The sequence below is a fragment of the Alternaria atra genome (assembly GCF_907166805.1).
Source record: "Alternaria atra isolate CS162 genome assembly, contig: 25, whole genome shotgun sequence".
Taxonomy (NCBI): Eukaryota; Fungi; Ascomycota; class Dothideomycetes; order Pleosporales; family Pleosporaceae; genus Alternaria; species Alternaria atra.
Genome location: NW_025091323.1, coordinates 1,120,444 through 1,138,898, shown reverse-complemented (window position 1 = coordinate 1,138,898; position 18,455 = coordinate 1,120,444). Strand labels below are relative to the sequence as shown.

The window sequence follows — 18,455 nt, the reverse complement described above, 5'->3', positions numbered from 1 at the left end:
TGTCGAAAAATACATAGTTATGTCAGCTCAAGCTCTTTAGTTATTCTATTAGTGATGATGTAATGGATGATGGCTGTACCCGAGCAACCATAACAGCATATATCCGTTTATCTCCATGCAGGGGAATGTTGTGACCAGAAGCCGTTTTCTCCAATTACGCGGGGCTAAGGTATAGCGAGCGGAGAAACCGGCGCTATGTGTTAGAGGCGAACGACACGATTTGTTCATCACGGAGATAAGAATGTCAACTAAATATTTAGTACAATGATGCAAGTGCCGTTGTGGATAGATTTGTACATCGGCACATATATATATATGTATGCATATATATCTACATGCTCCTAACGTAGAGAATGGTGCAATACAATACTCTCCATTTCAATCAGGCCATACTACGACCAACGTAACCAGGACACAAAAGCAACTCGAACGTTCGGCATACAAAACTGAATCACATACCATTTGTCAATTTCACAACCATCTACACACATCAAACGGAACCATGACGGATCAAAAAAGGTACACCAACAAACTAGAAAAGTCTCGTATCCTAGTCATCGGCGGAACATCAGGCCTCGGCTACAGCGTAGCAGAAGCATGCCTTGAAAATGGAGCTTTGGTAACAATCAGCTCATCAAACCCATCACGCGTCGATAGCGCTGTATCTAAACTCAAGGATGCATACCCGTCATCCGCCGACCCTAGTAACCCCCGCGTCTGGGGTCTTACTGTTGATCTGGGGAAGCAGGAGACGCTGGAAGAAGAGTTGAAGACACTTTTGGAAAAGACAGTAGGGAGTATGCCGGAGGGCAAATTAGACCATGTTGTCTATACTGCAGGAGACAAGTTGGCGGAAATTGGTCTGGCAGATATGGTATGTTTTATTTTCTTTCATCATGCCGTCCTTATTTTTCTTTCCAGGATCTTTGCATGGACAACTCTTCGTCTCTTTTCCTTCCAAATTCTCAACTTGGATGGGTATGAATTAACGCTGTTCACTCTCCAGACAATGCAAAACATTCTAGCCGCCGGCCAGCTCCGTTTCTTCGCCCCCCTTCTCCTCGCAAAACACCTTCCCAACTACTTGGTCCCCAGCTACAAATCCTCCTACGTCATTACCACGGGCGCCGTATCCGAGAAGCCGATTCCCAACTGGAGCGTCATTGGTTCGTATGCAGGAGGTCTCCACTCCATGGTACGTGGTCTAGCTCTTGACATGAAACCCATTCGCGTTAATGGTGTGAGTCCTGGAGCAGTCGATACGGAACTTTGGGATCATCATGGGCAGGAGAAGAAGGAGGCGATTATGCAGGCTATGACAAGTAAGATGACGACAGGGAGGGTGGGAAGGCCGGAGGATGTGGCGGAGACGTTTTTGGGGCTTTTGAGGGATTACAATATCGATGGGAGTATGATTAGGACAGATGGTGGAGGCATGTTGATGTAGCTAAAACGAAGTCTGCAGAAGTAGCACAGTTTTTTTTTTCATAAGTTATAAATTAAAACTGAAGCTGAGACGTATCCTGAAGGTGTACAAACAGATTTCTGCTTCAAGTCATACAGTCTCGAAAAGGTTAGCTCGAGCGTACCAAAACAACGCTTCAATCAGTCGTCCTCTTGACCAAAACCCTCAACCCTTTGCTATCTAGCTTTGTGATAGGGATGAAGAAATCATGTCTCAACTCCACATCCTCCACATCGCTATCATGCAGCTCAAACTTGTACCTCCTGAACATCATGCCAAGCGTTAAATACAGCTCGATGTAAGCTAGATTGATTCCCAAACAGGAGCGTGTACCTCTCCCAAACGAGACCATGAAGCGCTCCAAGGGAATGCCATCTGGGGTCTTGGGGTCATCGAGCCAGCGCTCAGGTATGAATTCGCGAGAAGAAGGGAAGATGGATTCATCGTGGGAGACTTCAGGGATAGTCATAGACTTTGTGATTGCGAGTTAGTTCAGATACGACGGTTTTCGGGTGGGGCAAACGACTTACGATGCAAGTATTTGCAGGAATGACCCACTGCCCATACTGCAAGGGGGTCTTGTGTGTCCTTGGGTTCCTTGCACTCAGTCCGTACGACATACGCGCTGTTTCCATGATGATGGCTTTGAAATAAGGCATCTTTTCTAGCGGACCCAGCTCCAGTACATCTCGGTTCGGGAAAGCTTCTACAAGCTCCCTGTGTAAGCGCTCGTAGATACGTGGCGTGTTGATGATGTGGAACGCTGCCGTCGAGAGGGAAAAGGCGGTTGTCTCGACACCACCACCGATGATGATTTGCGCTTCGTCCGCAAGACGTTTGTGGGTCTTTTCTGAATCTGGGAGTTTTGAGCTGAGAATCTCTTGGAAGATGGTTTTCTTTGCGTCGTTGGATTTTATTTCTTCGCCTTGAAGAGTGCGTGCGATAAGATGCCAGTTATCCTACGGAGTGTATCAGAGGCTGAGCTAGTACGGTATGCCGACTGTGATTGTGACCCAGCTTGTGATGGGAAGAAAGAGACAAGGTATTGCCATGTCACGTACCTGCTTGAATTTGAGCAATGACTTTGCTGCTGGCTGCAGCCAACTGGTGATTCGATCAGGGATACAGTCCATAATCTATAAAACCTACGTCAGCTTCGTATGTTACTCGTCTAAATTGCGATTCATCTGAATATATCCTACCGGAAGTATCATGGGAAATTGTGTAGCGACGTGTCCTACGCCGCCAATCTTGATAAACGCGTCATGGAAGGAGTCAAAATCGGGATTTTTGAGTTGATTGTAGTTGAAGCCAAAGAAATAGTCCATGATGATGTCGCCAGTCAGGGCGGGGAAGGCATGGGATAGATTGAGCGGCTCTGCAGAACCCTCAAACTCTTGCATGCGCACGGAAAGGGTGTCGACATGGCGGTAGATGATATGTATGAAGTCAAGGACTGAGCGACGTGAAAACCTGATGACAGGCGTTAGTAGCGTTTTGTACTTGACGTTCGAGTACACAGGTCATACATGGGGGCCACCGCTGCCCGGCGTCGCTTGTGTTGCTCGGCGTTTACAGTCGGAAGCAGGCCGCCCGCACATCCAAATCTTTTGTCCCATCCTTCCTTGTCGAGATGGAGATTTTTGGCGTAGACTTGCTCGTAAAAATAGGGATCTCGTATGTGTAGCTCATCAGGCGTCACTCTTACGATAGGGCCATACTTGTCATGTAGCTTAGAGATTTGCTTTGAATACTGCCCTTTGAGGACAATCTCGTAGTAGGCCTCGTACCAACTCGTGGCTGCTGCTATTCTAGGTCCGGGAAAGCGCGATAGTGGGTGGAAATATAGGCGGTAAAAGACACGTGCGATGAGAAACACAACGTACGCCAGTACGCCTAGAGCGGGTAGAGACATCATGGCTGGCTGTCAGAACGAAAAAGAAATGATCAGGCGGCAAAGTGCTCTTTTGACCAGAATAAGATCTTACATGTCGCTAAAGCAAGTGATCACTTTCACACTGGTTATGGCATGGGGTGGGCTTGAGATGACCCGGCATCTTGGGACTCACGGCATGCCACGACGAAAGTAGAGAGGCGGAAGATATAAGGGTTGGCCTGACCCCGCGAGCGCATGAGAGCTCTTGGAAAATAACACAGCATGTCTGCAGCCCCGCCTAATGAAGCAGCTCCTCAGGGCAACCTGGAATCCGTCCTGCATCTCGATGTTGACACGGCGAGCAATAGTGATAGCGACTCGGCATTCGGCGGCGAATCGACGGCATCAACGTCTATCGCATCGACGATTCTGAATTACGAATACTCGAATGGGCGACGCTACCACGGTTATCGTTCGGGTGCTTACATCCTACCGAACGACGAACAGGAACAAGACCGCCTCGACCTTCTCCACCACATTTTCCTGCTGATCCTAGGCGGCAAACTCTACGATGCGCCCATCCCGGCCGCCCCCCAACGTGTCCTCGACATTGGTACCGGCACTGGCATTTGGGCCATAGACTTTGCCGACGAGCACCCAGGCGCTCAGGTTATAGGCACCGATCTCAGTCCCATCCAACCGACATGGGTACCGCCCAACGTCAAGTTTTACATTGACGATGCCGAATCCGAATGGGTCTACAGTCCCGACGAGGCCTTTGACTTTATCCATTGCCGAACCATGTCTGGTAGTATTGCCGACTGGGACAAGCTGGTTCAGCAAACGTACACGCACACCAAGCCCGGCGGCTGGGTGGAGTTCCAAGAGCCGCTTGCGCTGTGTGAGTGCGACGACGGAACCATGGACTTGGCAGTTGACATGCTGAAGTGGCAGGACCTGTGTCACGATGCCGCTAAAACGTGGGGGAGGGACATCCGCGCAGGGAATGCGCTAAAGCAGAAGATGACGGATGCGGGGTTTATCGATGTAACTGAAAAGCTTATCAAGGCACGTCTACACTCGAGCTCAATCATCCTGCACAATATACTAATACCGTATGTAGATACCCATCGGGCCCTGGCCCAAAGACGCGAAGATGAAAGAAATCGGCCGCTACCAACGCGAACACATGTCCATGGGCATAGAACCCTACACACTCGGCCTGCTGGGCAAGGTCATGGGCTGGAGCGAATCCGAGTGCCGGGTCATGATTGCCAAAGTCGTTGCGGACATCAGGAGAAGGGACGTGCATATGTATATCCCCTTTTACTTCATACACGGACGAAAGCCAGAGTGAAATCTACATGGCAAATATCTATCATCATACCAATCCATTACATTCGTCGTTTGACCCGTGTGAGAGCCCTCTCGACGACAGTCCTGCCTAGTTGTGGTATGCTTTGTCCACCATCCATTCCTTGAGCATCTTCGTCATGCTCCCCTTCCGCAGCAACGGGTACAACTGTGACTTGGTACTGTCGCGGCGGATCCCTCAGTCCCGGCCAGATGTCCAAGGGAAGAAAGTCGCCCTGAGCCAAGGTAAACTGCTCCCTTGCACGCTCGTCTTCAACCCGCAGTCTATCTAGCTCCCTTTGCGCTTCTTCGGCTTTCCGTTTTGCCTTTTCGTGCCGTCGTCGTCGTGACGAAATCTCGACGAGGAGTTCGGCATAGGCAAGATCGAAGCGTTCGTAGAAGTCGCGCTGGTTCTCCCAATCTTCGATGCCGCTGATTAGGCTAGGCCGCGTGTCTTGCAGCCACGAGGCATAGAAAGAGCGTGAGGTGACGATATGACGCTTGACTTGGCCAGTAACTTGGGATATCATCTCGAGTATACTGGACAAGGCTGAAGATTCGCTGCGGACGTGGCGGATGTGGTTCTCGATTTGGCCAAGGAGAAAGGTCATCTCAGAGCCTCGTTCCTGTATCTCGGTCACGACATCTTCCACCTCCTGGGCGTCCTTTTGCAGGACATTGAGCATGTCGCGGCGCTCTTCTTCACTCATAGGCTCGGGAGGCGCGGCGTTGTCGTCTCCCGAATGAACTGGCGCATCTCCCGTTGCTTGTGTGGCAGCAGCGGAGCCTCCTTCTGTGTGGCGCAAGGCTGTGATGCACAGATCGTAATGCTGGACAAGCGACTGGAATGCCTGGGCAGCCTCTTTTGCGTGGCCCTCAAGGTTGTGGTATAGACTCGGTATGGGACTCGGGGTCGACGTGGTTGCAGGTGTCGTGGGTACATTTTCGATCGAGGAGTAGATGTTGTCGAGACATGTGTCGAAGTCATGACAAGTCTCGTCAAGCGTCGCGTGAGCGTCATTGTACCGGTCTATGCAGGCGCGCAATGCGGTTTGGAGGTTGGAGACGGTGGCGCTGTCGATGAAGTCGTAAAGATGCTTCTGCGGAGTGCCGTAGGGCTGCAGGACGGCCTCGATGGGTGTTTCGCGGAGTACAGCGAGGGTAGAGTTGAGACCGGCAAACGAGGTGTCGACGTCGTGGAGCAGCTGCTTGAACTCGGCCTGTACTTCAGACTCGACCACGTCGATGCCACGGCGGACGGCTTCCAGAGCATCCACCTGCTGCTCTACTATGTTACGTATGGATGTGTTTTTGGCGGCAACGACTGCGTTCTCTTCCAAAAGATCACGTGCCGTATTGACAATTTCGGTGGCGCGCCATAGTACTGTTTGCGTGTTGAGTGCACGTTTGGCTGCGACGAAGTGGTTCACGAGATGCTCGAGAGTGAGGGACTGGGTCGGGTCTTGGTCCAAAGACGTTCTAGAGGCAGCACTGCTGGTGGGAGATGCAGGAGACGGTGGGGAAGCCATCATGTTGGCGACTACAAGGGCTTGCGTCAAGCATAGTGGTAGTAGTGCCGATGGAGTCGTCGTTGAGGGATGTCAGGCTGGTGTAGTGAACCATGGCAGCCGCAGCTAGGATCATGCTTCCGGTAGAGGCTTGGCGTTGGCTAGGGCTGCATTGGGGGCAAGGGTCCAGTGCGGAGACATTGGCATTGCGTGCTGAAGATGCTATCAAGGGCTGGCATTGCGCCATTCAACCTATTCTTGCGCCCCGTACCTCGTTCACCTAACGGATTCCCGCGCAACCATCTGTCGAGTTGCCGGCACACTCGCTTCGCCAGACCCGACGGTACAACCAGACAGTTGGGGCTCGCACGCGATATTGCCTCGGAATCTCGACACGCCCTCACATCCTGCCGCCGCGACACATGAATTGAACATGGCCTCGCATACCACCCACGCCGCCACCACCACCACCACCACCACCCCGAAGCAAAGACGCCTCTCATGGCGCGCCCGAGTTTCTTCTCCTGACGACTTCACCGCCGCCACATCAACAGACCCGCACGCTGCCTTGATGCATGGCCACGACCACGAGGGGCTCTCGGAGCGGACGAGACACTTGCACGGCAGCGTGGATGACGCTGAAGAAGCTCAGGCCAACAAATCCAAGAAGATGGAGAAGCTGATCACGCCATATCTCGCACAACATATCCCCCAGCAGTACAATCCGCTCGGGGCGAACAGTCCAGGTCAAGACGAGCGCCCACCCACCGCCAACACCAAGTTCTGCTACCGACATCGCCCAGATCTGCTGTGCCGACGACAGGCAGACGAACCGTCCATGGAGCAACTCCAAGAGCAACTCGGCAGAGAATCACAAGCCGACCAGCAGAGCATCGCCAACGTCTGGTCGCTCTTCTCCGCCGCCCCGTCTCGCCATAGGAACCTCATGTTGCAGGGCATCCTCGCTCAGTGCTGTTTTCCCCAGCTCTCCTTCATTTCCTCGTCCGTCCGCAATCTCATCAAGATCGACTTTCTCGGCGCACTCCCCACCGAATTGGGCTTCAAGATCCTCTGCTATCTCGACACAACCTCGCTCTGCAAAGCCTCCCAAGTCAATCGGAGGTGGAGGCAACTGGCTGACGATGACGTCGTTTGGCACAAGATGTGTGAGCAGCACATTGACAGGAAATGCACAAAGTGCGGCTGGGGGCTCCCACTGCTCGACCAACGTCGCTTGCGGCACGAGAAGCGACGGATACAACTGCGCGCCTCTGGACGCGGCCTCAACGAGTGGTCGCCCAACATTACACCACAGCCCGAATCCTCCTTACCGCCTGCCACACTCGCTCACCGACTATCCCAATGCTCCGACTCCGCTCTTAGCACCAAGCGCCCTGTACCAGAAGACGACTCCTCCCCAGAAGCTTCGAATAAGCGACCATGCATGGGTGCCAGAACGGGCCAAGACCAAGTCACATCCTACTTCGACCATCCCAAGAAGCGTCCGTGGAAAGATGTCTACAAGGATCGCTACAAGGTTGGTAGCAACTGGAAGTACGGGCGTTATTCAACACGCATATTCAAAGGCCACACTAACGGCGTCATGTGCCTACAGTTCGATGACGAGGTTCTCATCACTGGCTCCTACGACGCCACAGTTAAAGTCTGGGACATCAAGACGGGCCAAGAGATACGCACGCTTACAGGCCACACCCAAGGTATCCGATGCCTGCAGTTTGAAGACAGCAAACTCATCACCGGAAGTTTGGACAACACGATCAAGATATGGAACTGGCGGACAGGCAAGGAAATTAAAACATTGAACAGTCATACAAACGGTGTGATTGGCCTTCACATGGCGGACAAACTCCTAGCATCTGGATCTTCAGACAACACCATCATGGTACACGACTTCAGCAGCATGAAGCGCACCACATTGATGGGACACACGGATTGGGTCAATGCCGTCAAAATCGACCAACCTTCACGCACCCTCTTCTCCGCATCCGACGACATGACAGTCAAGCTATGGGATCTCGATACCCATCGCTGTATCAGAACATACGAAGGCCACGTCGGCCAGGTCCAACAAGTGCTCCCCCTCCCTCAAGCCTTTGAGATTGACGAAGACGACTTCGTCGCAAACGCGAACAACGACACTTCAGACACCGCTTCACTCGCCTCCGATACCACCCAGTCTCTCCCCCAACCCTCGTCTTCTTCCTCTCACAACTACAACCACCCTGAAGAACCATGTTTCTTCCCCGACGACCCCTCCCGCCCATCGCCCCCCTCATACATGCTCACCGGCTCCCTCGATGGCACGATTCGTCTCTGGCACGTACCTTCTGGTCGGTGTGTCCACCGCTTCTTCGGCCACGTCGAGGGCATCTGGTCGCTTGCTGCCGATTCACTTAGATTGGTCAGCGGGGCAGAGGACAAGACAATTAAGATTTGGGATCCTAGGACGGGGAAGCACGAGAGAACGCTCACGGGTCACACGGGTCCTATCACTTGTGTGGGCTTGAGTGATGAGAGGGTTGTCAGTGGAAGTGAGGATGGTACGGTGAGGGTGCATTGTTTTGTAGACGAGGGGCGGGATTGTTGATGTGGGTTGTATGAATGACTTGAATGACTGAACAAACGAACCGACACTATTGGTATGGTTCCCAGTGCGCGATTGTAGCGTTTTCTTCTTCTGGCGATGGACATTTTTAGGTTCCATATAGGGTTATCAAAGTCTCGGTAGTATCATGTTCTCATCATACCTCTTTGTTCAAAATGGCGTTTGGATAGATACCCTCATTCTCTCTCTCTTTAGCGGAAATTAAGTCTTGGTCTGTTCACATAGTGTACGGCTTTTAAACGGGCTTGTTGTGTTGAAACTTACACAGTTTATACACTTCACTTGAACTTGCTCCTTTTGCTATATACATACATTAACTTCTGTAGACATATATCATAGGGCCTGCACCCATCTTAATCTATATAATAACCCAGCCAATTGCAACAACAACATAAAAAACCCCCAATGAATCAGAAAAACGCTATACATGTAACATAATGTCACCTTCGTAGACTCCTACTTCCACACCTGAACAATATCACTCACTCCCTGCACCCGCTGGAGCCAACATATCGGGCTTTGCTTCGCGCTCACAGTATAGGAACCATCACGCAACAATTGTTTCTCCTTGTCCATCCAATCGACAATCTTCTCCGCCGATTTGAAGTCTAGATCGCCAAGTTTCGACTCAATCACAGTGACACCCGCCGTATTGTACGTGATTTTGATGAAGAGCGAACAGTCTCTCAACGTCATTGCGAGCCGGAGGTTATGATCGAATGTACCAGAATCTACCTGGGGTCGACAAAGGACGCCACAAGGGTCAAGGGAACTTTGCAGATTGAGAAGGTGTTGTAGTAGAATGATTCCGTCGCCTACTGTGACGTAGTCCAGCAGGGCTTTTGCAATGCCTGAAACGACTACGGGGGATGGTGATGCTGTTCCGTCGAATTGTCGCATGACTGTTGTCTGTGACCATGGTTGGAGTGATGCCGAATTTCCATGGAGTAACTGAAGCGGGCAGATGTAGTTGTCGCGTTTCTTGGGCACAGATACGTGCATGGCACAGGTGCGGCAGCGGATTGCTTTAGGTGGTGCGTTGGGGGATTGCGCAAGCCACTTTGGCTTCACTTCGATCATTATCGATTGTCCTGATGTAGGCGACATATCGGGTAGAAGAATTCCCCAACATTTGCGTTGCGACTGCGTGTTTGCAAAGGTGAGCTTTTCGACTCGAGTGTAGAGATGGTTCATGACTTCTGGGAATAGTAGCACGCCTTCATGATCCATTAGGTGCTTCGTGAGATCCCGGTCGAGTTGGGTTTTAGTACAGGTACCTGGTAAGAAGAGTGGGCGGATTGCATGCTCGAAACCGTCAAGGATTTCTAGGGATGAGAGGTGCTTTTGGCCGCCCCTTGGTACTCGGAGAACTGTACCCATCAGATTTTGGTGGGCTACTGGTGTGGCTACTCCAGACAGCTTGTCCTTTGGGGATACATCGACGAACTGGAACCGTTTCGCGCTTGAGTTGAGTTCTGGTCGGATCTTGAAAATGACGTTCGCGGCTCCTTTATTGAGGTAATCGAAAGCCACCTGTGACCCCGTAGTGGTCGCAGTAGTCGCCTGTAAACAGCAGCGAACCCCGACATTTCCTTGCTCTTCCAAAAGGTGGTGCATTTCATCCTGGGTGAGCCGTATTGAAACCATGTTTGGGCAGACTGGCATATAGGACGACTGTTGTTGCTGGCCGGAACATCCTACCAGCCGCGCGACAACCAGCCTGGCGACTACTGTGGGTGCATGTAAATGGCAGTAACAGTCGGATCTCGTTGTTGCAATGCGCAGAAACAGATTTTACTCTCCAAGGGCGTTCAATAGTGTTTCTGGTCTCACGAGTAGGTGTTCTTTGTCGCCAACGTGTTCTGCGGTGGCCCTTGTGCACCCAAAGCTTGCGACTGTGCGAGGCTGCCCGAACAGGATGACGTAAATGCACCGGACAACGGAGAGATCCAGGAAAACCTGGTGATATGTCGCGAGTGGGTGGATGTACGGTGGAGAGACGGACGAGACATGTTGCATAGGTGTCACTCTCAGGCTGGCTTTTGTGGCGCTCAAAAGGCATGTTGGAACTGTGGTACGCTGTCCAAAAAATGGTCTCACGTAATCTTGCCTCGGCCAATCACGAGCATAACGTGCACTTGTCGCGACTTATGACGCTCTCTAGTTTCTGCCCAAACTACTATCCATTTCCCCAAAGGCGTCACGAGCTATCACTCACCGCACATTGCATACCGCATTTTCCCGTTCCTCGCAATCCGAAAATAGACGCCAAAATGTCAGCGCCCTCACCCCTCCCAACCTACCTCTACAAGATCCTGCCTTCTGCCCCGCCATCACCCCTCCCCACGCGTCTTCCACTCTCAGATCTCGACCGCAATGACGGCTACATCCACCTCTCGACGTCGGAGCAAGTACCTGGCACCGCCGACAAGTTCTTCAGCGACGTCTCGGAATTGTGGCTGCTGAAGATCAAGTACGAGGTGCTGGTTGCGGGCACAAACGGCGACGGACAGGTTCATGCGGACAAGAAGGCCGAGCTTAAATGGGAAGAGGTCGGACGAGGTTGCTTTGCACATTTTTATGGGGCAGACCTGGGCAATGGAAACGTAGAAAGTGCGCACAAGGTTGAGAAGAAGGGCAGCTGGGTTGACAGCTTGAACCTGGAATGGTGAACGAGATTTGGACATTGAGGGTTAATACGATGTATCATAGCGTGATAGGCAAGACGTAAGATTGGGGATTGCTTCATGGCATGGCACACGCTCGTGGCTGGATGTGGAGGGGCTCGGAAACACACTTTCTGGGTCGCTCGCCGCTTCGAGAAAGGAGTAAAGACCGCCAAACGATCGTCCCAGACCGTTTGATGGTTGAGCTTCTATCTGCTACCCTGGAATGGTGTGGTAAGCTAAAGCTGAACGAACACCTGCCCGATTGCTAGAGCTTGCCACTCACACGATTCGCTGAACATGGTGCTCTTGCGCGTAACATGTTGCCACGATCCTGGGCCGAAGTCAAACTACCCCAAGCGTACTTCCAACGGGCTGGAGCTCATACATTAGCCCTGGGCCGACTCAATCAGTCTCAAGAAAGATCATCACAATATACGCCCACTAGCTGTCTAGAAAGAAACACATTCGTAAACCTACAGTACATGCCGCGACGATGACTTCCTCTCACCCTCCCAACCTCTTCCACGCAGCATCCCTCTTATCAAAGAACGCCACATCAACAGCAAAAAATCATTCTCTGTAGGTTTTATTTGGTATGACAAAAACTTCAAAAACATACAACAGCGGGGATTCGCTAGTGGTCACCCACCTAACTACTAATCCGCCGGTACACTGCTTGTATATGGCTGAGCGGACGGGAAGCCTAATTTTCAGTGTCCTATGGTCGTATGTGAAAGGAAGCCGAATTAAAATCGTTTACAAACTGAACACGAGCACTCTCATATCATTATCACACACAATCGCCAGGAATACTGGGGTAAGGTTGATCCATGTGTACATTGATACGAAATGGTTTTTTAAGCCAAATCACCTTCTGGGTCTAGACGCGTAGCGTTTAACACGGCCTCAAACGGTCTCGAAGGTGGGGTTACATCCTTCGATCAGGAGATTTGTAGCGTCGAATACTCTAGGGACTTTCTAGGGAAAAGTCCACCTCAGTCTTTCTGTAGACATTACCAGCTGCTCGTAGCTAGTTTTCATCAAACTCTCTTATGTATGTCTTCGTAACAAGGAAACGAAGAGAGAAAATATCGAGATAACTACAACGAATGGTACTTCTCTATTTCCCAACATGTCCCCATTCACTCTCACTATACACCCTACTAACCTCATACCAACCCACCTCCTCCTTCGTTAACCCGCCCATAACCCTCTTCGCCCACTCCGTTTGCGCACTCTCTCCCAGTTCCTTCCACGGCAACGCCTCACCACTAAACTCATGCAGCGCTAAAAAGCGTGGCGCCTCCTCCGTAACATCACCAACCTGGAACTCGTCGATAACGGTTGCATTGGTGAGTTTAAAGCGACGCGAGCGCACAAAGCCTGGTGCGCGTGCGAGGAGAGGAATGTGTTCTTCGCGGTACCAGGCATCGAAGTCTGCATCTGAAGCCGTATCTTTGGGGGGTTCGAGGGCAGCGGAGATGACAAATTTGGGTTGAGTTGAACTTTCAGTAGGGATGGCTTGGTTTCCACTGACTACTTGCACTTCTTCGTAGAAGCGTATGTCGAAGCGGACGTTTTTGTATACATTTTCGATCAGTTCTGCGCTTGGCGGGTTGTTCACAGCTATGTCTTTGAAGTCTTTGCTTTCTTTGTAGGAGAAGTCTGGGAACTCGTAGAGCGTCTGTGGTGTTTTGCGGTTAGATGGGATTAGACAGCCGGGGAGAGTCGGCATTATAGTGCGGAGGTAATGCATTAAAGAAACGAGAACGTACCAACCATGGAGCTTCATTGCTGTACGAAGACGGTGAAGGTTGGGGTTGCAGGGCTGTATAGCGCAGTGCGCTTGGGACACCGGGGAGGACGAGGACCTCTTGGATGTGTGTCTGTTTACTTCCTCATCAGCTTCGTTATTCCTTCGCAGAGAAGACTTCATCGACGAGGAGCAGAGTACACACATTCTCATACCAATCGCAAAACTTCTCAGCAGACAGTTTATCAGGATTCACAATCCGCGAAGAAACCCAGAGTACACCGCGTGACATGGCTCCAGCGATCAGACCCTTCAAGCCCTGTAATTATTTGACTGTATGGTTGGCGAAGCGGTAATCGACAGAACGATGCTGTGATGACCACAATGATTTGAGTCGACAGTGACAATTAGAGACGTCGGAGGTACTACTACACTTTGATTAACCCCATCATGTGAGGTTGCGAGAATAGGACCGACCACTAGTCATAGACCAAGGAACACGTTATCCGACTAGACCTCCATAGTGTTAGTAAAGATGGGGGGAGATGTGGATACCCACATCCAGCGTCGGCAACTGCGGTTAATCCAAGTCTCGGGTACGACATTGAATTTGTGGCAGAGGATAGGATGGACTGGTCAGCCTGAGGTGATGTGCCAAATCAAAAATCTACATAATGGCAAAGGAAGACAAAAAACAAGATGGAAGAGTGGTTATCAAACTCGCTAAATCGCTTCCTCAGATTATGTTTTCAACAATCGCACTACCTGGTTTGCCTCCAAACACATTTTGAGACCTGTTGCCTTTATAAAACCATAAGATCAATCACCACGCGATTCTATTATGATACAAATGTACTCCTCTTGACCTCAGAGAAGGGAAGTAATAATCAACGTGATCGATCCATCGCCACCGTCCGCGGCTCGGTCGAGGCACTTACTGAGCTTCCCTAACCGTAATGTCGTATGTCGCCGTTGACAAATTTGACGACAAAAAGAACTGCAACGCAGTCGTCAGCGGAGTGGGCAGTGCATCTGTAGCTCTACGGCTATGCAGTCGCTACGGCTTTCATGCTCATGTGTTCGAGAGTAGAGGCTCGGCGTTAAGGTTTCGTTGCGGGCTACCGTCAAGCCTAGCTCTTCTCATATGCGCGCTGGACATCGAGCGACTGCTTCCCACCGTTTGCAGTTTGCCAGAAATCAAGACTTGCAATGACATCGGTGCCCAGTTCGTCTTCATAGGAATACAGGATCTGGCAATAGTTAGCATCCTGTGTAAATATCATTCCATGCAAATGACTTACTTCTCGTGTTGACGTGTGTAGCCATCTAATGTTCTTGGCTGTGATGATGTGCACTAGACCCCCGCTCTCCATATGCCGTATTTCAATAAAGCTAGGCTCAAAAGCAAGAATATAAGGATTGAAAATGGCGAAAGCTTGTGGCGTGCCCTCCCATGTAATCTTCCAGTCGGGTCTCGCACGCCAGCCGTTGCGATTGACGAAGAATGAATAGTCCGTGTAGCACAAGAGGAACTCGCTCGCCATACGTTCGATATGAATCGGCTTGATGTTCTCTTTCCGTACGACAAAGTCAAGGGACGTATCTGCTTGGTCGAGCAGCGATTGCGTTTCAAGCGTCTCCAGGCTAACGACTTCAAAGCCACGCGCGCAGCCAACACAGAGCTTGGACCGTAGGAAATGTATCGACGTCGATTCGGTGGGGATATAGAACTCCTTGTAGGGCTTGAGCTGGTCTGCCCCACTCGTAGAGAGCATCATCTTCGCAAAACCTGACTTCTTGTTCTTGTTGCCCATCTGCTCCTTCGGCTCGTACACCTTGATAGTAGTCGACAGCGCTGATGTCTTGACTGCAGCGACCAGTTGCTGTCCCAAGCAGATACCGGCCTTGAAGAAGTTGGCGTGGCAAATCTTGCGTGGTCGCTTGACCATGGCCTGCGTTTCATCCGACTCCAGAGCCTCAGTTGAGTATGAATACAGCGTTTTGTCGGCCAAGACAAGTACGATTGCGTGTTGTTCGAGGACCTCGATCTGAGTAACTCCCTTGCAGTCCAATACGCGACGAGGCCGCATCGAGGCGTCCTTTGGCTTCCGTTCTACGACATAAACACCAGCATCTGTACCAAGAGCCAGTTTGCGGCCTCCGTCTATCAAAAGTTAGTATAAAGCTTGCCAGTAAAATGATCGAAAACGTACCCAGCGGAACAGCACAAGTGACTCTAATGGTCGGAGAGAAGAAGCCCTCGTTAACAATCGTCTTGGTAAAGATATTACTGCGCTCCCTCAAACTTCGCTGCTGTGTGTCGATGTGTTCCATCCACTTCTGTTGAGAAATGGGAGTGCTGGCAAACAGTGTCAACTCGTAACCGCCTTTTCCGAGGTGCTTGAAGGTGATAGGATATCCTTGCTGCTTTGGATCGCTGTTCTTTGGTGTAGCAGCGGCAATGGCCTTTCCAGCGATCAAGTTTGCTGATGGTCTCTTCGAGATGCCCAGCTTGGGGTTGACTTCCTCCATTTGCGTGATGACCAACAATTCTAGCGGTATGGGCTTCTTGTAGACTTTTTGTTCTTCGCGTTTGTTCACGGTCTTTGCTCGGACCAACAAGACCGCATGGTCAAACAGGTAACAGGTGATGTCACCAGTTGTTTCTGTTGGAGTCTTCTTCAAAGTACCCTTGAACACCAATTGCCGGTTCTCATCCGTCAGTTTCAGATCTACAAACTCTCCAGGTCTGAACTTGAGGTCCTTGTTAAGCTGCATCAGATTGAAATGGTTCTCTGCTTTTCCGGATTCCACGTTGACCTTTGACAGAGTCTCTTTGATAATCTTGATAACCTTGGGGATGTCTTCCTTGTCGGGATTATCATCGGCCGTGTATTTTACGATGTTCTCCAGGAGTAGTGGGTACCTGGCCAACCTCGTTGTTGGTTTGGTAAGATAACCGTTCAGCTCAAGCTTTCGCGACTCCTTCATTCTCTCTACCTCATCGACAAACTTGGCGAATCCAGTATTTGTGCGTTTCTCATGCTCAAACTCGTACTTACCGAAGAGCTGGTTCGCACCGTACTTGATGAAAGGCGCAAAATGTGGCACGTACTCGAGGAAGATGTCTCCGACATTTCGAACTACGGCTTCCTTTTGCTGGCGCCTTGTAAGCTGTTCGGCCATGCGAGAGTTGACCATGTAGACTTCTTGACAGTTTGAGAAGACTGTGCGGACAAACTTTTCGCGGCGGTGCTCGGGGATGGGTGACGTAGCCGGGTTGCGAAGGGGCTTCATCCAGAAGTCTCGAAGATACTCTAGATCCTTCACGAAATCGCGCTCGGTGTACATGAGCTCAGAAATGACCTCTTGCCGTTTCTGCTCCTTCTCTGATACACTGTCGGAGATCTCCTTGGGAACTGTGTTGATCCAGAGTTTCTGCTCTTCGCTGTCTTTGTCCTCGTGCAAACTTGCCCTGGACTCCTCGCGCTTGAGACCGGGCTGAATGCGCATGTTGAGGCGAGCTTGCTGCTCAAGGCGGCGCGGGCAAGCGATTGAGTAACACAGGCGGTCGCGTGTACACGTAGGGGAGTAACATTCGGTTAGAAGGGTGAAGACTCCGTTGATCTCAGACTTGTCCTCCATTATGGTCTCACGGAACTGGTATATTTCGTTGGTCGAATCTCGCAACCGGTGGGCGTAGGTTACATCGTGAAAAAACTTTTGGGCGTCCAGAGAACGGCCGAGGAGCAGTGCTAGATTACGATCCGTCGTCTTAATAATGAACGAGATGAGATCAACCGCGTCTGCACCGGTAAAGGCACTCTTGTACACAAGCCCGTCCTTTTCTTTCTCTGTCAGGCCAACTCGGTCCTGGAAGGTCTCGGCAACTCGTGATAGCAAGGCGGGATAGACCAGAGGGGCGCGCCGTTGAGCAGCGGGGACTTGTCCGGCTGGTGAAAGCGACGTCATGGACTGGTTGGAGGTTCGGTTGTTGCTGGCGTTGCTACCCAAGGTCTGGGTGGAATCAGGACGGGATGTCATGGAAGACATGGTGCTTGTTCGCTCTGACGGAGGCACAATGGTCGATGCCATGGACATGGTGCGGGACTGGTTCGGCATGCTGCCTTGGCTGATACTTCTGGGGTTCGGCGGAAGTCCAGCGTTCATGTTGGATTGTGGGTGTCCGGGCGGACCCGGTGCCATTTCAGAGCCGCCGGATTCTCGCCTCCGATTCGGTATAATCCTGCCGCTCATCGTCTGTGTGTGCTCTGGGACTTGGGTATACGAAGTCATGGACATTGTCCGCTCGTCGGGACGTTCAGGCACCACACGCCCTTGGGCCGTCGTTCGTGCCATGTGGTTCATGTATGGCTGCTGGCGGAAGGTGTTGGCTTGCGAGGGGTGGGAAGGGCCTCCGGGTGTGAATTGCGGGCGCGGGTTCAGAGCCAGCGACTGCGAACGATATGGATCAGAGTTCATGGCAGGCCCAGAAGGGCCGGGAAAGCGGTTGGGTATAGGCTTGGTGAAGGGGGGCTGCCCAGGAGGGGAGGTTCTCGGGTCGAATCGCTGTGGCTGTCCGTATGGCTGGCGCTCTGGGCGAAGCGGCTGTGGAAGGTACTGTGGCTGGGGCTGGCGTTGAGGCTGCTGTGGTCCCTGGTGGTATCGTGGGTCTTGGCCGTAGCCGTTCGGCATGGGGCGATTGTATTGATTCGGAGGGTCCATGGGCCGCTGCTCTCCGGGACTGGGGCCTTGACGCGCATCGTACTGAGGGTGAGGGCGACGATCGTAGCCATTGACAGGCTGGCGCAGGGGCGGGGCGCGCTGCATCATATCGGCGGTCTGGCTAGACATTGTGGCAGCTCTGTCGGGCATGCGCGTGTGAGACTGCGAGGTCATGGTCTGCGAGCGGCCGGCCATTTGGGGACTGGCACCGAAGATGTTGGTGAAGGCGGTTTCCCTTGCGCCCGTGGGCTGCCCGTGGTTGGGACCGCGCGCATACTCTGGACGTTGCTGGTTCCCGTAGTCGGCCATGTCTCTTCACGCAGTCTTGCCCGGTCGGGGTTGTGTGCCGCGGGGCGTTGAAAGTGCTTCAAGGGCGACTCGGGCAGGTGGGGTGAAAGCCGCCCAGCGTGGACCCAGGGCCGTCCTGAATAAAGATGGTGGTCTGGGTAGTTTGGGTGCGGAATGAGGGCGAGTATGGGG

General features: G+C 51.8%; 9 protein-coding genes across 9 annotated transcripts; 4 read left to right on the top strand and 5 right to left on the bottom strand.

Annotated features, from left to right (window-relative positions):
* Nucleotides 1–502: 502 nt before the first annotated feature.
* On the top strand, nucleotides 503–1,447 carry ALTATR162_LOCUS5372 (uncharacterized protein; the record flags this gene model as incomplete). Its single annotated transcript, XM_043312991.1, has 1 exon — nucleotides 503–1,447. One exon carries the CDS (start codon nucleotides 503–505, stop codon nucleotides 1,445–1,447), a length of 945 nt encoding a protein of 314 aa, XP_043168926.1.
* A 154-nt stretch (nucleotides 1,448–1,601) lies between these two features.
* On the bottom strand, nucleotides 1,602–3,380 carry ALTATR162_LOCUS5371 (uncharacterized protein; the record flags this gene model as incomplete). Its single annotated transcript, XM_043312990.1, has 5 exons — nucleotides 1,602–1,937; nucleotides 1,996–2,424; nucleotides 2,527–2,601; nucleotides 2,668–2,938; nucleotides 2,995–3,380. The coding sequence occupies 5 exons, from the start codon at nucleotides 3,378–3,380 to the stop codon at nucleotides 1,602–1,604; spliced, it is 1,497 nt and encodes a 498-aa protein (XP_043168925.1).
* A 243-nt stretch (nucleotides 3,381–3,623) lies between these two features.
* Nucleotides 3,624–4,698, top strand: ALTATR162_LOCUS5370 (uncharacterized protein; the record flags this gene model as incomplete). Its single annotated transcript, XM_043312989.1, has 2 exons — nucleotides 3,624–4,409; nucleotides 4,465–4,698. The coding sequence occupies 2 exons, from the start codon at nucleotides 3,624–3,626 to the stop codon at nucleotides 4,696–4,698; spliced, it is 1,020 nt and encodes a 339-aa protein (XP_043168924.1).
* A 37-nt stretch (nucleotides 4,699–4,735) lies between these two features.
* ALTATR162_LOCUS5369 (uncharacterized protein) lies at nucleotides 4,736–6,226 on the bottom strand (the record flags this gene model as incomplete). The annotated part of the gene is made up of 1 exon (XM_043312988.1): nucleotides 4,736–6,226. The coding sequence occupies one exon, from the start codon at nucleotides 6,224–6,226 to the stop codon at nucleotides 4,736–4,738; it is 1,491 nt and encodes a 496-aa protein (XP_043168923.1).
* A 547-nt stretch (nucleotides 6,227–6,773) lies between these two features.
* Nucleotides 6,774–8,810, top strand: ALTATR162_LOCUS5368 (uncharacterized protein; the record flags this gene model as incomplete). The annotated part of the gene is made up of 1 exon (XM_043312987.1): nucleotides 6,774–8,810. One exon carries the CDS (start codon nucleotides 6,774–6,776, stop codon nucleotides 8,808–8,810), a length of 2,037 nt encoding a protein of 678 aa, XP_043168922.1.
* A 474-nt stretch (nucleotides 8,811–9,284) lies between these two features.
* Nucleotides 9,285–10,475, bottom strand: ALTATR162_LOCUS5367 (uncharacterized protein; the record flags this gene model as incomplete). Its single annotated transcript, XM_043312986.1, has 1 exon — nucleotides 9,285–10,475. One exon carries the CDS (start codon nucleotides 10,473–10,475, stop codon nucleotides 9,285–9,287), a length of 1,191 nt encoding a protein of 396 aa, XP_043168921.1.
* Nucleotides 10,476–11,101: 626 nt separating this feature from the next.
* Nucleotides 11,102–11,500, top strand: ALTATR162_LOCUS5366 (uncharacterized protein; the record flags this gene model as incomplete). Its single annotated transcript, XM_043312985.1, has 1 exon — nucleotides 11,102–11,500. The coding sequence occupies one exon, from the start codon at nucleotides 11,102–11,104 to the stop codon at nucleotides 11,498–11,500; it is 399 nt and encodes a 132-aa protein (XP_043168920.1).
* A 1,117-nt stretch (nucleotides 11,501–12,617) lies between these two features.
* ALTATR162_LOCUS5365 (uncharacterized protein) lies at nucleotides 12,618–13,232 on the bottom strand (the record flags this gene model as incomplete). Its single annotated transcript, XM_043312984.1, has 1 exon — nucleotides 12,618–13,232. The coding sequence occupies one exon, from the start codon at nucleotides 13,230–13,232 to the stop codon at nucleotides 12,618–12,620; it is 615 nt and encodes a 204-aa protein (XP_043168919.1).
* A 1,148-nt stretch (nucleotides 13,233–14,380) lies between these two features.
* Nucleotides 14,381–18,284, bottom strand: ALTATR162_LOCUS5364 (uncharacterized protein; the record flags this gene model as incomplete). The annotated part of the gene is made up of 3 exons (XM_043312983.1): nucleotides 14,381–14,500; nucleotides 14,552–15,414; nucleotides 15,464–18,284. 3 exons carry the CDS (start codon nucleotides 18,282–18,284, stop codon nucleotides 14,381–14,383), a joined length of 3,804 nt encoding a protein of 1,267 aa, XP_043168918.1.
* Between the last annotated feature and the right edge of the window lie 171 nt (nucleotides 18,285–18,455).